The following is a 15,882-nucleotide window of genomic DNA, read 5'->3' as shown; positions in this document are numbered from 1 at the left end:
TATTGGCTGGTGGGAAGCCAAGAGGAAAGGAGGAAAAAAGATAGTAGGGAAGAGAGTCAGGCATGAAAGGTTAGGGAAAGAAAAGAAGAGGTATCAGCTAACCAACAAGTATTTATGTGCTCAGCACTCAGGAGACATATGAACAAGGAGTTTACAGTCCAAGTGGGAATATGAAAACAAACAAAAATGTGAATAGGCAACTGCTATAAAATCCAAGTTCTAAGTAGCAAAGCTCAGACTAGAAATTATTAATACAGTAAGAAGGCATGAATCAAAGAGTTTGCCCTGAGCCAGGTCAGATGAGACACCTGATCCAGTAGAAAATATAATGCAAGTATCAGCCTGTGAACCGTCTGGAAAACAGGCTTAATCCCTCTATCACACAGCACAACTCAGAGTGCAAAGGAGAAGTTAGGAGAAAGACATGTATTGTACATTCCAGAACCAGATATAATTTCTGGATTACTACCTCATTATCTTTCCCCACAAGAGCAGATACTTGGGTGTTAATTATGGTGAGGCAGCCAGTGAAAATAGTTCTTTTATCAGCATTAACAGCTTCATAGCAATCATATGTTTTCTCTTTCTGTGAACTTATGGAACAAATATGTGACTGAGAGTGCTTTTGAAACTGTACTCATGCTCCTCACTATTTTATATTTTATATATGGATGGTTCATCCATAGGGCTTTTAAAAAGTTTTAAGTAGACAAGAAAACACTCAGAAACAAAAAGCTTATTTCAGGAAAACGAGCAAAGAGAGGGTAGAGTGTTCCCCAAACCACTTACCAGGAACCTGAGAACAGAGGCCTTACCTGGCAGCAGGAACCCTCTGCTGGGGTTGGCATTCAGCCACTGCTTACAGTAAGACTTTTCATCAGGCTTGTTGATGAATTCAAACTGACAGGGCACTTGTCCATTCTGAATTGTAAAGGATTCTACTTGCAACTGCATGTACTTCACATTCTGGAAAAAGAACTGGGAACAAGCCCGAGACCAGTAAGACCAGTGCCCTCTTCTCAGCCCCCTGCCCAGACACCCCAACTGGGCAATCCTTTTCTTTTCTGGAGAGAAGATGAAGGACCACCTATTTCATGTTATGTTTCTGCTCTAAGTATTTACCTGGGAGGCTACAGCTATCACTATACTTGTCTATGTAACCCAGAAACCCCCCAAAACTCAAAGAACTCACGTTGTTTTATAAATAAATTTCCTAAAGAAATCAAAATTTACGTCTTCTATACCCAAAGACCATTTCCAAAACACACTTCACAAATTCCACTCCAAACATGAAGACCAAGCTCATCCTTCCAAGTAACTGGACATCTAAGGAAATAAAGATACCCCCACCATAAATCTCCATTTGATATTGGTATTGTCAATTCCAAATGATCTATGTTGTGGCTCTTCCATGAAAAATCTTTAGCCCTAACTCGACTTCTCCCACTACCCACTGCTTTTCTATACTGCCTTCCCTCCCATCAACTCATGCCTACCCAAGAAATTCAGACTCAATTTAACCTCAAAGCAAAGAATCAGTAGGAAGACAACCCCAATGCAAGAATACATACCAGTTATACTAAAATCAAACGAAACACATTTGGATCACCTATGCCATTAATTAACTCATAAATGACCTATGTGTGGGTGAAATACATGAGCCGTAGGCTCTGGTTTAGAAGATCAAGAGATAAACATAATCTAAACCAATGACCCCTCTCTTTTCAGCTAGCATCATCAGCCTTACTTTATCTAGAAAGACTAGAGTCAGGGAGGTGCCTCCTGGAATTCTGAGCCCTATTAGATGAGAATTAAGTTCTATGATTAGAAGAGCCTGATGCCAACATGTCCTTCCTACCTCCTGCTTGGAGAGGGACACAGAAGGAATATTGGCATTTTCCATCTTATCCAGGGAGCGAACAATCTCCTCCAGAGTCTTCCGGTAAAGCTCTTCATTTATAACCTTCACCTGGAAGGGAAACATCAGACACTGAATGCCATGGCTTCTGCCTATTTCCTCTTTTTCAGTACAAAGGACAGAACCAGCAATGGGAAATAGTTGACAGTGAAGCAGAAAGTAAAGACTAAATAGATTTAATTAACAAAGAACCCAATTAACAATAGTTGTAGAAGGGTCCCCCAGAGGCAAAGCTCGTGGTAAAACCAACTACTTCATGATTAGCAGGCTATGTGGGAATTAAGGCTTGCTTTTCAATTCTGCCTGGTCTCAGTCCCAGGGCAGAAAGATGATCACGCCTTGCTCTACTTTGCTGCTACTAACAGATCTACAGTGAGAAACTTCTCTAGGGCTTTGATTTAAAGTAGTGTTTTTTTAAAAAAACAAAACAAAACAAAAACAAACAAAAATCCTAGCATTTCTCAAGCTTTTTAAACCTCTGCTCCATAAGCCAAGAAGATTTTGTCAGGTTTTCCCTTCTGTGTTTTGAATTATAAGCACATTTTTTTGTTATTTTCCAATTACAAAACTTTAATTATTACATTCATTAGGCTTTCTTCTAACCACCCACACATCTTCATAGATTCTGATGTGCCTCTACCTGCACCATTGAGAATTGATAATATAAAGAAATACACAGAAGGCACTGAAAAAGCGATACAAATAGAGAATAATAAAAGATGTTCAATTTCACTGATACTCAGAGAAATGTAATCTAAAACAATATTTTTTTCTTTTGGCTCATTAGGTTGGTAGAAATTTAAAAATTAATAAACTCATATTAGCCGGGGTGTGGGAAAATAAGCTCACACATGGTTGGCGGAAGTGTAAAATGGTAAGGACTGTCGAGAGGATAATATAGCAGGATCTAACACTTTATTTGAGCCACTAATTTCACCTCTAGGAATTTCATTCTATAGAAATACTAATACTGGCAAACAAAGATACATGTGAAGATTGGTCACTATAGCACTGTAATATAATAGCAAAACTGTAAACAACTTTTGATCATCAACATATACATTATGGTTTATCTATATTATGGAATATTTTGCAGCTTTACGAATAATGAAGAGGGAGTTCTATTTTTACTGAATGGAAAGATTTTCTAAGACATAATCAGTCGGGGAAAAAGATGTTCTCAGAACAATATGCATAATATGATCTCTTTTACAAAAAAGAAAAAAACATCTATGCTATATATAGAATACTGACACACATTTGTAAATACATTTTAAAAGGTGTGGAAAGATTCAGTCCAAAAAGCCAAGGGGAACTTCCATGTATGTAGAAACATGTGGTAGTATGACAAAACAATTATGAATTAAATTGAAATGAAAACAGTTTTTAAAGGAGCTTCCTTACACTCAAGGGGGAAAGAGGAGACTAAAAAGACAAAAGTGGTCTTGGCTATGAGAACCTACTCTCTATAGAATGATTACAACAGGCACCAGCTGCCCACCTACCCCAATGTCAAAAACTGAGCTGACAGGCTTGTGATCACTGGTCTTCAGGGCCATGTGGCTCTGGTAGCTCAGCTGAGTGATGTTCTTGCCTTTCCAGAGGATCCGGTCACACCAGGCAGGAGCACGACACTTCTCACTGAAATGCAAAGTCCACACGGGGGGCCCTCACAGGCACAGTAGCACCCACTGCCTGGCTAGCACCCTGGCTCCGCTGGGGAATGATGGGACAGAGCCTTCCAGTCCATGTGGCCCAGTGATCTGAGAGGGCAGGAGTGATTCGGGCTCACCTAGAGATAATATGCATCCTGTGTATCATCCAAAACAAGTGTGAAAGCTCAAAGCCAAAACACTGTTCAGAATGATTCCTTGCTCTTCATGCCCCTATGGGGATGAGGTGAGAGTCAAAAGGCAATCTGAGAGTAAGTACTCTATGATCCTTAAAAGAAGGTGGTTGAAACAGGTTCTGAATTCCTACTGCCTGGGTTCAAATCCTGGTTCTACACTTGCCTGTTTCGGGGACTCTTTAATTTTTCTATGCCTCAGTTTCCTGATCTATAAAATGAGAATAAATCATATCTATTGAAATAGGTTGTTGAGATTAAATGAGATAATATAAGTAAAATGTATGGAATAGGGTGTGGTATACCACAAGCATTAATAAAAATATGAACTACTATTAATGACCAAGTACAAGTTAAGTTAGTTACAATCATCTTATCACCCTAACCGTAGCTGAAAAGTAAATCGGTCTCAAGAATTTTTATGGAACAATGGCTAAGGTAGTCAAAAAGAGACTATAGAATAAGGCAGGCTGCTTAATGAGCAGATACGGAGAGAAAATGTTCGACCAGAGTGCAAAACATGGAGAAAAAGACACAGGAAACCTATCTTCTTCTTTAGGTTCATGAGAGCAAACAAAGGCTTCCCTAAATTTCTGAGTTTTCATTTGCTCAAGCTCCTGAAGCAACCTCTGACCTACCTGGTATCCCACTTGTCGGAGCCAGTATCATATTTGTAGGTAGGTTGGAACGTGAGCTTGCCTTCTGTGAACCCTTCAAAGACAGCCTTTGCAGCCACCTGAGTTTTCAGCTGTACAAAAGGATGAAAGAAAAGAAAAACAACACTTCAGAATAAAAAGGTCAAAACTTGAATTAGCAAAGGAAAGGAAATCAATTTGAAATTCAAACCCTAACCCAAAGGGAAAGACCCACGAGAAAGCTGAGCTACAAGATTTTGAGTTAACTAACTTCTAGGAAGAGGAACAAGCAGACTATTCCTTCGCCTGTTAAACAGTTTCTAAGCCTCTTTCATAAGAGTTACCTGCATCCAAGGGGCCTGAGTACCATCTTACTGAGATGTCCCTAGGAGGATTAGATAACAACAGACATAGAGTTTTCCCTTCCAGGTATATAACACTTCATCTGTGTAGCACAGTTGTTCCAGAAATAAAACTGCACAGAAAAGATCTGGAAAGATACAGTCCAAAAAGCAAGGGGAACTTCCACATATGTAGAAATATATAGTAGAAGTACACCAAAACAATTATGAATTAAATTTAAATTAAAACCACTTTAAAAAGGAGCTTGTTCAATTAATTACATAAACTAAAGGAAGCTATGTGCTTTGTTTCCCTATCTGTAAATTTTGGATTTATAATAGAATCTGCCTCACAGGACTGTTAGAAAGGTGAACTGTCAATTTAGAACAGTGCTTGACACATTTGATAATAGCTAGTATCCTTCCTAGTGCACTAATTGTAGGAGTACCTTTCAGATCACACTCTCAGCAAGAGATAAAAACCATCCCCTCCTCACCCCAGAGCACCCAGATTGGTACTAAGTGGACTGGTGAAGAACTGTCAGATCTAACACTGAAGACAGTTGCCAAAATGTGGATTCCTAATATAAACTATTAAAGAAAAAGCAAGAGGAAATAATAAAAATGTAGGTATTAATGTAAGCTGATGCTTCTTGAATGGGTATATATAGACCTTAAAACCATCTGGAAAGCAGAAAACATACAAAACAGGTAAAATTAGTTAAGAACAGACCAGAAAAGAAGGCAAGAGGAGATAAGTATTAAACTCCCTGAGAAATTAGAATGCCTCAGTTCAGAATACAGAGGCAATAATAGATAGTTACAGAACAAACTAGGTTAATGCTAAAATGGGGATTAAAGGGAATTTACCAAGGAAAAGGGCTAAAGAAAACAAATGGGTTAATAAAGAGATTATTCATGACGAAGGATATAACAAAGTTGAGGGTCTTTTTCCTTCAATTGATGTGCACTAGGGGAAAAAAGATATCAGAAAGATTTTAACTAATAAATACTAAGGTTCTTAAAGGGGGATGCAGACTAAAAAGAAAAAGGACTTTAACATTCTGAACAATTCCTACAACTTGAACAGGTTTTAAATCTATTGAGGAGTAGCCCGAAGAGAGTCAGAAACAGATTTCTCTTGTCCTGTGAACACTCTGAGACAGAAACACTAACCCAAAGAATGGCGGAAAAAATAAAGGTTACAGAACTGATTCCCACCGGAAGGAAAGAAAGGCACTTGGGGAAAAAAGAGTTGTATTCACATCGGACAAGTCTGAGGAGGAGATGGAGAAGAGAACGGGAGGCACGTCCAAAAAATTAGTAAATCGTTTTCGATATACCGAGTATCTCTTTCATAAGAAGTTGGGTACCCATTTAGTCCTAACTTGAATGAATAAATGAGCACACAGAGACAGGGGAGAGAGAGAGAGGGAGAAAGAGAGCACGCTCTAGCTCCCAAGAGAGACTAGGTACCTCAAGGGACAAGCCGACGGGGAGACAACTATGGAAGAGGGAGATGCAGGTGAAAGAAAGACTTGGCTGGACATTAGCTCCTCAGGGAAACCTCCCAAGCTGAAGCAGAAGAGGCTGAGAGTTGGGGAGCCAGGCTTTTCTGTGCCCTTACAGTGTGAGGAAAGCCGCCTGAAAGGGTGCAAGCGGCCAGCCATCCGTACCTGGTCATATGCATATAGGGTTTGAAAGGCCTTCTCTTCGATGAGCTTTTTCACTTTTTCCACATCCAGTTCTTCTATCCTATAGTTGAGGTCCCCCAGCCACAAGATCACACTGTGAGGACAGAGCACAAAGGTCACAGGGTTTAGTAGGAACTTCACCTGTCTTATACAGTGGACTTCTCACAAAAGGACCCTGAGGCTTAGACTCTGGGGAGCTGGGTGGGAAAGTGACTCAGCGGCTCAGAAAATTTTTTTCTTTTGTTATCCCATTTAATACCACGTCTCACACGCTGGTTACTCAATTACTTTGGTCCAAGTTCATTATAAATCACCTTGAGTCCTCCTTGACTATTTTATTCTTGTATGGTTGGAAAGATAGTCTAATAAAGTCTAAAAGTAAGACAATTTTTACTTCGTTTCTGGGAAGAGGCAAAAAAATCAAGTATTAGGAGCCATATCAATAAGCCAGGGACCCCAAAGTGGATGATGCCATGATGTTGCCTCTGCCTTCATGCATACTCCAGTCCACAAAACATACTCTCAGCCTTTGTTTTTAGAGCTGAGTTCCTTTGAAACAAAGCCAACCTCTACAGTGGAGTCTGGGTTTAACCACCACCATGGCATCGGCTGGCTCTTTTTGCAATGACAGGTGTTTTATTACCGGATACTTTGAGAGAAAGATAACTGAATGCTCCTAGATGACATCACACATCTCATAAAGTCCAATATTGCTCTATCAGAAGCCAACAACAAAGTCATTAAGAGAATCTACATAGCAGTACAAGCATCAAAATAAATGCATCCACAAGCTAAAAACAGACAAACTGACATGCAAGCTGCAACCTTACAAACTAGGATGCTGCAAGTTCAGCAGAATGGAAGACACACTCCCTGCTAGGTTCCCTGGAGAAGGAAAGCCATCCTGTAAGCTTCCAGAATACCAGTGAGCTCAAGACAGTTCCACCATGGCAGCAGGCAGGATGAGAGGCTTGACTCTGTATACTCCCTGGCAGACATCACGGCCCAAGTGCTTTCTTCCTCTTCATAAAAATGTGACACAAGCTTCAAGTGTAACTGTCAAGTAAAATTCTAATGCCTTGAATTTAGACATATAGGAAGTTTTTAGAGATAAAGAGAATAGACCAAAATTAGCACAAGATGCTCCAAACAGCTGCAACTATAGCTTTATAAAGTTGAATCAAGTGGTATGAAAGACTAAGTGAAAGCAGACAAAGGCAGTCATTCTCCATTACATATGCTTTTGTTAAGAAAAGACGTATAAAATCCTAAAACATACTTCTAAAACCTGGGTTTGAGATGCTTGCTCTTTGGTTGCTTTCCTCATGATATTGTACCAAGGCGAACCCATATTAAAATAAATCTTATGTATTTTCCAGGGACAAGTGATTCAAGAACGATCCTAGAGGTCTGCCATATGATAAGTTAGGAAATTAAGTATTTGCAAGGGACATAATCCACATGTGGTCCAGAGCTGGCTAGAGTTCCCACTCCAGCAGTGGGAAGCCGCCCCCAGTTACCTCCCTCACAAAGTAGAGAGCCCACAACTCCGGTGAACTGTTTAGGGAAGAAGCCCAGACTCACTCGTGCTTGCTGATGGTGAGAGGAGGAAGGCTGGGGTCAACCTGACAAAACTGCATTCGAGAGCAAATGTCTTTATAGTCCTGGTTCCTCCTCTCATACTCTTCTGTGTGGGCTGCCAAGTGAGAATTCACAATGCAGATGCTGGTATTGTGGAACTGGAACCTGATCGCCACTCCTCCTTTGTTACCCTATGAAAAGGAGCCCAAAAAATCCATTTCACAACATAATTGTGTTAGTCGTTTTAAACCCACAAACTTTCTAAATGTTTTCTCTTAATTAGTCTTCACGATAATCCTGTGAGATAAGTAAAGCAATGTTATTGTCTGTACTTTACAAGTAAGAAAGCAAATCCAAGAGGCAGAATGACTAGCTAGTCCATGGCAAAGCTGAGTCCACTTTTCACTAAATCACAGGTAAACCACATGCTTTCCCTTCTCCACAGGAAGCTGAGGTCTTGCAGTAGAACCTAAAAGTAGGACTTTAATAGCCTCAAGAAGAAGAGGAATTTGCAAACCTATTATCAGTATTCTTTCTTTTTCTTGGTGACCTAACATAGCTTCTGCAACCTCGTTCATGGATTAGACAGGAGGTTCGACTAGAGGCTCTAGGGTGGCATGAACACGAGGATATATGCTAGCAGGGCGAATCAGCCATCCAGTCACCAAAATACGATTTATAAATGGTCTGCTCGATCTAGTCCTGATTAAGGGTAAAATTCAGCTTGTAAGACCAGCACCCACAAACGGGGATGCATGCAGTACAGCACTATGAGAAGCAGAGTCAAAATCTTAGAGACCAAGGGCCTCGCTGTGCCAAACATACCAACCAAGAACTCACCATCCTCCCCATGATGCCTGTCCCCACAGTCTCAGCTTCCACTTCTGAGATGTGCGCTGCATGCTCCTGTTTGACATATAGCAGCAGCATAATCCCAACCAGTCGGATGAGCTTCACCTGGAAAACAGAGCCAAACATTCACGTCATGACATTAAATAGAAGGTGAGAACAGGAATAACTGTCCCAAAGAAAAAGTGGTCTCAGAGCTGGCTGACAGTGTTAACACATCTCCCTCTCTACACGAGGGCCCAGGATAATCACCTGTTCAACTCACTGAGCTTGCTACATGATAACCTAAACAGCCTACAAGTGCCAGCCTGCATCTTTCCCACCCATAGGTGCCTCTTCTGGAGCACCTGGAACTGAAAATAGCAGGATAATTAGGACTAGCTTATAAAAAAAAGTGAAATACTGTCTTAGAATTTCCCTTCGTGGCAACCTAAAATTCAAAGGTCCCTGACTCCTCTCTTACCTTTGCATACTTAGCATCTGGATGAAGGCTCTCTGATACAGCTTTAAACCACTCTTCCTCCTTTGGGGTATCATGGAAGAAAAAGGCCTCTTTGCTCAGATCGAGCTCCTGGAATCTATTAGGAGAAGCAATCAGTCAGACAGTAGAGAAAGATAATGTACAAGATGACACATTCTCAGATTGGTTTAGGTGCATAAATCCTAGCTTCTAGCTAACTGCGGGACCCTCAAGAGGAAAGAAAAACAAAACACTTAGAGCCAAGGGTCTAAATGCTAAGGAACTTACCAGTGCTTTCACAAGTAGCAGCCCATTTCTTCTTCATAACCAGCCTATGAAGCAGTTGGAAGCATCTGCATTTTACATCTGAGTTCACTAGCTCATACAAGCACTCAGTGGCAAATGGGTTCAAACCTAGGTCTGTATAAATTCCAATTCTAAGTCCTTTCCACTTTATCATACCAGCTTCTTTACTGCCCTCTCCCCATCGGTTGTACCCAGTACAGTGGTAGGAAGATAGTAAGTGTGAAACAAAAAGGACTGACTGATGGGGCTTTTTTTTAAAAGCTAACTTTCTTCTCTGGCAAAAGATAATTTTGTTTTGTGACCAACAAAGTATTAAAAGTCTAAGCAATGAAAGTCAGTTCAAGGTGCAGTGATATTAACAGAAGACTGCACTAAAAAATAAATATTAGCATTTAAATGCCAAGCACATCACTTTTATACTGCCAGAAATTTATTTACTAAGAGGAAGAACATCAAACAGAAAAGCTGCTATTATTAAGCACATGTTATTTTTCAATTCCTTCACCTGCTGTGAAGACTCAGGCGTATATTGCTGCCCCCATCCCTTCAACCACGGCTATACACTCCTGAGGATGTAGAGGCTACTGGAAGAGAAGCACTCACCCTACACAGTATACATCTGGGGCCTGGATACCATGGCTTAGCCAGGGCTGGAGGCATTCTTTGGGGGACTGTCCATTGACATTGTATGTTCCCACAAAAAACCTGTCACCAAAGAGAATCAATCAGTCACTCGGGAGGACTAAGGAAATGACAGGAGAAAGTATTTTATGCTGGTTTTAGTCTCTCTGGAGTGGAGTTTTAAAACATAAGAAATGTCACATCTAATCTAGACTGAGGATTGTAGCACCAAGGGGTGACTTGCAGTCTGTCGTGGTATTTGCTGCTTTTGTGATAACTTTAAACACTATAGGTCTACTCTGAACATTCCTACTTAGCTTTAATAACCATTAGAGAGCCATAATCCACAAAACAATTTACCCTATGTATGCTTCGGAAATGAAAAAAATGAAAAGTACCTTGGTTATTTCTTCCAGAAGGAAAGTAACAGCACTGTTTACCATAATTGACTATTTCTATCCCTCGAATTAATGTCACTTTGTCTTATAGTCACAGCGCAATGATTTAAGAAGATCTAGCAGAATCCTGCAACTTTTATTCATTTAACTTTCTGTCTAAAAAGATCACCAAACACTAACTTCATTTTACTAACTTCGATTTAAATGACTTTCTTCAAAGGCCTAGAATGACGATAGGATACATGAAAATCAAGATATCATTCCTTCTTCTGTACCCATATAACTCTTCAAATATTTCTGAAACTATTTGCAAGTTGTGTCACTCCCACTCCACCATGCCTACCACAGTGCCTGGCCAGAAAAGGCAAAAAACAAATGCCTACTAATGAAGAGTGAAAGGAATCACTCATTTAGGAAATGATGAGAGGGATTCTGTGGTAGGATTTGCTTCCAAATCCAGAGAATAGGGAGAAGTGCTTAAACTTCAGAGAGCTGAATGATCATTTTGTTTTGAGAACAGCCTAAGACCCAGTTAGTTACCTGAAGTTCTGGATATAGGTATAATCCTCTTCTTTCTGCACTAGACGTAATTTCACTATTGTATCTCTCAGTCCAAACTTCTGCATTGATAAAATATGAGCTTTGTCTGATACTGTGATAGTAGATGAGCGAACCATGTCGGTAATTTCAGACTTGGATTTATTCTGTCTAGAAAAACAAAAACAAAAACAAATTTATCATATTTTGATGAGACTTCCATGACAAAATACATAAATATAAAACTAGAAGTTTCCACACACAAGCATCTGAGTCACAGAAGACTAAAGAAGGCTAAAGTAAAAGTTATTTGCTAAAATAATAGTACTTCTATGTGGAATTAAGTCAACTTATATGTTGTTGATTGTATAGTACACTGGTCCAGAGATCTGATAATAAATTCACAGAAGGGGACTTTGAATCTAATCTAATCCAATCCCTTCATTTTTCAAATGACAAAAATGAGACCTGGCATCATCAATGATTCAACCAGCTGGATGGTAGCAGAGTACAGATTAGAACCCAGATTTGACAGTGCTCTTTCTGGACCCTATTGCCTCACATAACAACACGATAAAACTATCCAGATCCTTTGACTTGATAATTCTACTTTATCTCTATTCCACAGGAATAATCCAAAATAAAAAAGCAATGAAAATTTGTATTTCATTATTATTTGTGTAGTTTTAATAGTCATGTTAAAAATTATTTGAATGCCAACATTAACAGTTAAGCAAAATTTGACATATTTACTTAACAGAATCCTAATAGCTCAAGAAGCCTTTGTTGATTATTTAAAGATTATTTAATGAAGATATACTGAAGTAACTGGCACTTGAAGGAAGTTCTGACACTGAATAAATGCCACATAAATGTTTGATACTATCACTGTTGTGTATATACTAATTAAAGCTAAGTAAAAATGTATCTATGTATACCAAGAACACTCAAAAGTTAGCTGAGAATGATGGGTCTAGCTACATTTTAGGTTCAGAGATTATTCACTGCTGCTTAAGTGCATAATTAAAATATTAACACAAATAAGGGAATATTTTTATCTTGACCAAATGATTCTAGCTATGATCAGTAGAGGGCACTGGAGTACAGACAAAATATAACAGTACCTCAGTTTAAAAAAAGAGTAAATGAAAATGAATAAAAGTGTCTTCAGAGTCAGAAAACTCCTAAAAGAATGGGAGGGAGAAATCAAACATATCTAATCTCCTACATTTCTAAGGTAAGGTTAGACTGCCAGTTTCAAATTCTAGATCTGCTACCTGCTAGTTCTGGACCTTGGGTGAGTTATATAACCTTTCTTCTTCACCTGTTTCCTTAGCTGGAAAACAGAAAAAATAATAGTATCTACTCGCAGGTTAAAATAAGGTAATCTGTGTAAGTGCATGGTGCCTGGCATACACTGTAGGTGCTCATTAACTATCCAAGTTTTCTTAGGCCGTCTATCCTGGGACGACTGACATGCACCCTAATGGTTTCAGTTCTATAATGAGGAAAACCTCGGTCCCAAGAGGTGCAAATGAAGGAAGAGCTGCTTTACCTTGTGAGCAAGCTTTCTGGCTTATCCTGACCCCGGAAGCTTTGGTCCACAAGCAGGCCTTTCCCGTCTGGCCTCAAATTGTCAGACTGAGAACCACCTAAGGGGAGGGGAAAAGAAAGCAAACATACTTACATACACTTTAATATACAGACCACAGCTTCTCAAATCATACTATGAATTCGTGGCAGTCCATTCATTGCCCAAAAGCATAGGAAAGGGCTATGTTGGTGTCTGAGTGAAGCTCCAACAGAGGGTACCAAGAAGAAAAAAAATATTTCATCTGGATGTCTTTACTGTCTTAACTCTCACAGTGAGTCTGACTCCCTTTTCATGGAGACAGAGTGCATTATAGAAAGAATAAAGCTATGAAATCTGCTTTAGACCTAAGTTCTATCACCAGCTCTATTATGTATTGGCCTTTGATTTGGGGCAAGTCATCTACCCTCTCCTAAGCATAGTAATTTGACCTGTCCTGCCTTCCTCACAGGTTTATTGTAGGGATCAAATGGTTGGCATGTGAGTAAGCACTTCGAAAGCCACACAACATATAAAATATAAGATAGTGATCTGATTACCATTTACTGCAAGTGAGACTTCAATTCCAAGGATAAAAAAGGCAAGAGTCAGAGATATAAAACTAGAAAGGGTCTAAGTGCTTTAGAGAATGAGAAGCGCTTGTCATTGCCAACTAATTGCCTTGAAAACCTGTCAGATCAAGATAAAACCAAAAAGGAAAATTAATCTGCCAATAACTTCTCTGTTCCTTAAAAGCCAGATCTCTTGTCAACAAGGAACAGCATGAAGAGACCACAGAGAAATGCTTCTTCAATTTACAAGTTAGAAGGAGCACCAAGAGGCATGAAACATCACTAAAGAATTTTGCTCTGAAGTCTATTATTTAACATGGACTTTTCAACCATGCATTCACATGATCCAGAACAAACAAAAAAACTTTGGAGTTGAAAAGAAAACACCATCATTTAAACATGAAAATAATTACATTTCAATGCCTCCAATGAATCACTAAGGCCTTTCAATTTTGCTTCCTAAATGCCTCTCAAATCAATATATTCCTATCCCCAATGTCACTATACTAGTCCAGGTTACCAACATCTCCCTGGAATGACTTCAAAAACCTCAACTAGTCTCCCTGCCTCCGTTCTCACTCTGCTCTCTCTAACTCAATTTCTACGCTGTGGCCAGAGGATTTTTTGAAAAAGGAAATCTGATTGTACCTCTGAAAACCTTTTAAAAGCTCCCTATGGGATAAATTCTGACCCTTTAATATGGGTACCAGGTCTCTTCCCCGTCAGAATCCTGCCCACCTCTGGCCCCCTACCTCCTTGAACACCATATTCAAAATATATTAAAGTTACTACAATTATACGAAGATCTCATTAGAAATCAACTTCCTTCTTCCTTACTCTGCTTTACACAGTGGACTTCTACCCATGCTGTGGCTGGGGTCAACAAACTTTCTGTGCAGGATCAGAGAGAGTAGATGTCTTAGACTTTGCCAGCCATATAGTCTCAGTCACAACTATTCAACTCTGCTATAATAATGCAAAAGCAGCCATGAGCGTGGCTGTATTCCAATAAAACTTCATTTTATGGTCACTGAAAATTGAATATTATATAATCTTCACATGTCACAAAATATTATTCTCTTTCGATTCTTTTCAAACATTATAAAATATAAAAACTAGTCTTAGTTCACAGGCTGTACAAAAGCCAGTAGCAGGCTAGATTTGACCCCCATTGTAGGCCACATCTTAGAAGTCACTTCTTCTAAGAAGCCTCTGTGACCCCTCCTAGACTGGTCAGATGCCCTGACACCAATGTTCCCATAGCTCCCTGTACCTCTCCCATCGTACATAGCCTTGAAGGCTGTGTATTGTAACTGTCTGTCTCCCCACTTAGACTGTAAGCTTATTGATAACAACACTACATCTGATTTATTCATCACTGCATCATCATCATCCAGCATACCAGCTAGCACATTATGATCCCTCAACATTTCAACAGAAAATACTGGATGAACATGGATCCCTTATGTGCCTTATATATAAATATATACCATCAGTATTCTTTTGGAATGTTTCAGGTCATCTTCTCATTGTCTTCAGCATACAAAAAATAAATAAATAGAGGGAAAACTAGAATTGGTTGTTTCTAGACTTCTATGACCCCAAGGTTAGTTCGTTATTTCTAGAAACCAAATCCCTGCTGGATTCTACCTCTCTTGCTTTACTCTCAAGCTTAGAGAGCCAAGGTATTTGAGTTAGTGAATGGCATACAGGGACACCTATTAGAATGGTTAAAATTTTAAAAACTGACAATACCAATTGCGGGCAAAGATGTGGAGCAACAGTAACTCTCATTCACTAATTGTAGGAATGGAAAATGGTATAGCAATTTGGTATTTTGGCAGTTTCTTACAAAGCTAAACATAGTCTTACCATATGACCCAGCAATCACATTCCAATGTATTTAGTTATTTGAAAATTTATGTCCATATAAAAACTTGCAAGCAAATATTTATAACAGCTTTATTCATAATCATCAAAAACTGGAAGCAACCAAGATGTCCTTCAACAGGTGACTGGGTAAACAAGCCGTGGTACATTCATATAATGAAATATTATTTACCAATAAAAAAGAATGAGTTATCAAGCCACAAAAAGATGTGAATGCAAATTAAATGCATATTGCTAAGTGAAAAAAGGCAGTCTAAAAAGGCTAAATACTATATGATGCCAATTATATAACACTCTGGATAAGGCAAAACTATAAAGATGGTAAACAGATCCATGGTTGCCAGGGGTTGGGGGGAGGGGATTAAATAAGTGAAGCACAGAGGACTTTTTAGGGCAATGAAACTATTGTGTAAGAAACTGTAATGGTGGATACATGATATGCTCTGTCTGTTTCAAAACCCATAGAACTTTACAGCACAAAGAGTAAACATAAATGAATATTAATGAAAATCTTTAAAATTCATTTCTGAGGTCAGGGGATCCTGGAATCTAACTATATTGTAAATGTATGAAACAACCTCACTGAAGGGGGTAGAAGAAAAAATGTTTACCTAAGTAACTTCCAAAATGAGTGGAGTCTAAGACTAAAAGCGAAAGGCACTGC

At 39.1% G+C, this 15,882-nt stretch overlaps 1 protein-coding gene across 9 annotated transcripts in view; it reads right to left on the bottom strand.

Annotated features, from left to right (window-relative positions):
- The window catches only part of INPP5B (inositol polyphosphate-5-phosphatase B), a 43,955-nt gene that overhangs the window by 4,925 nt on the left and 23,148 nt on the right, over positions 1-15,882 (bottom strand). For all 9 annotated transcript variants that reach the window (XM_011381347.2, XM_011381348.2, XM_011381351.2 and 6 more), the window contains 11 exons: positions 12,742-12,838; positions 11,190-11,357; positions 10,234-10,335; positions 9,328-9,442; positions 8,856-8,972; positions 8,019-8,206; positions 6,417-6,528; positions 4,403-4,512; positions 3,424-3,559; positions 1,859-1,969; positions 816-978 (listed from right to left, as the gene is read on the bottom strand). In XM_011381347.2, the coding sequence (XP_011379649.1) occupies positions 816-978; positions 1,859-1,969; positions 3,424-3,559; positions 4,403-4,512; positions 6,417-6,528; positions 8,019-8,206; positions 8,856-8,972; positions 9,328-9,442; positions 10,234-10,335; positions 11,190-11,357; positions 12,742-12,838 (1,419 nt within the window). The remainder of the gene's footprint in view (positions 1-815; positions 979-1,858; positions 1,970-3,423; positions 3,560-4,402; positions 4,513-6,416; positions 6,529-8,018; positions 8,207-8,855; positions 8,973-9,327; positions 9,443-10,233; positions 10,336-11,189; positions 11,358-12,741; positions 12,839-15,882) is intronic.

Source organism: Pteropus vampyrus, unplaced genomic scaffold (assembly GCF_000151845.1).
Source record: "Pteropus vampyrus isolate Shadow unplaced genomic scaffold, Pvam_2.0 Scaffold435, whole genome shotgun sequence".
Taxonomy (NCBI): Eukaryota; Metazoa; Chordata; class Mammalia; order Chiroptera; family Pteropodidae; genus Pteropus; species Pteropus vampyrus.
This window is presented reverse-complemented; position numbering and strand designations above follow the sequence as displayed.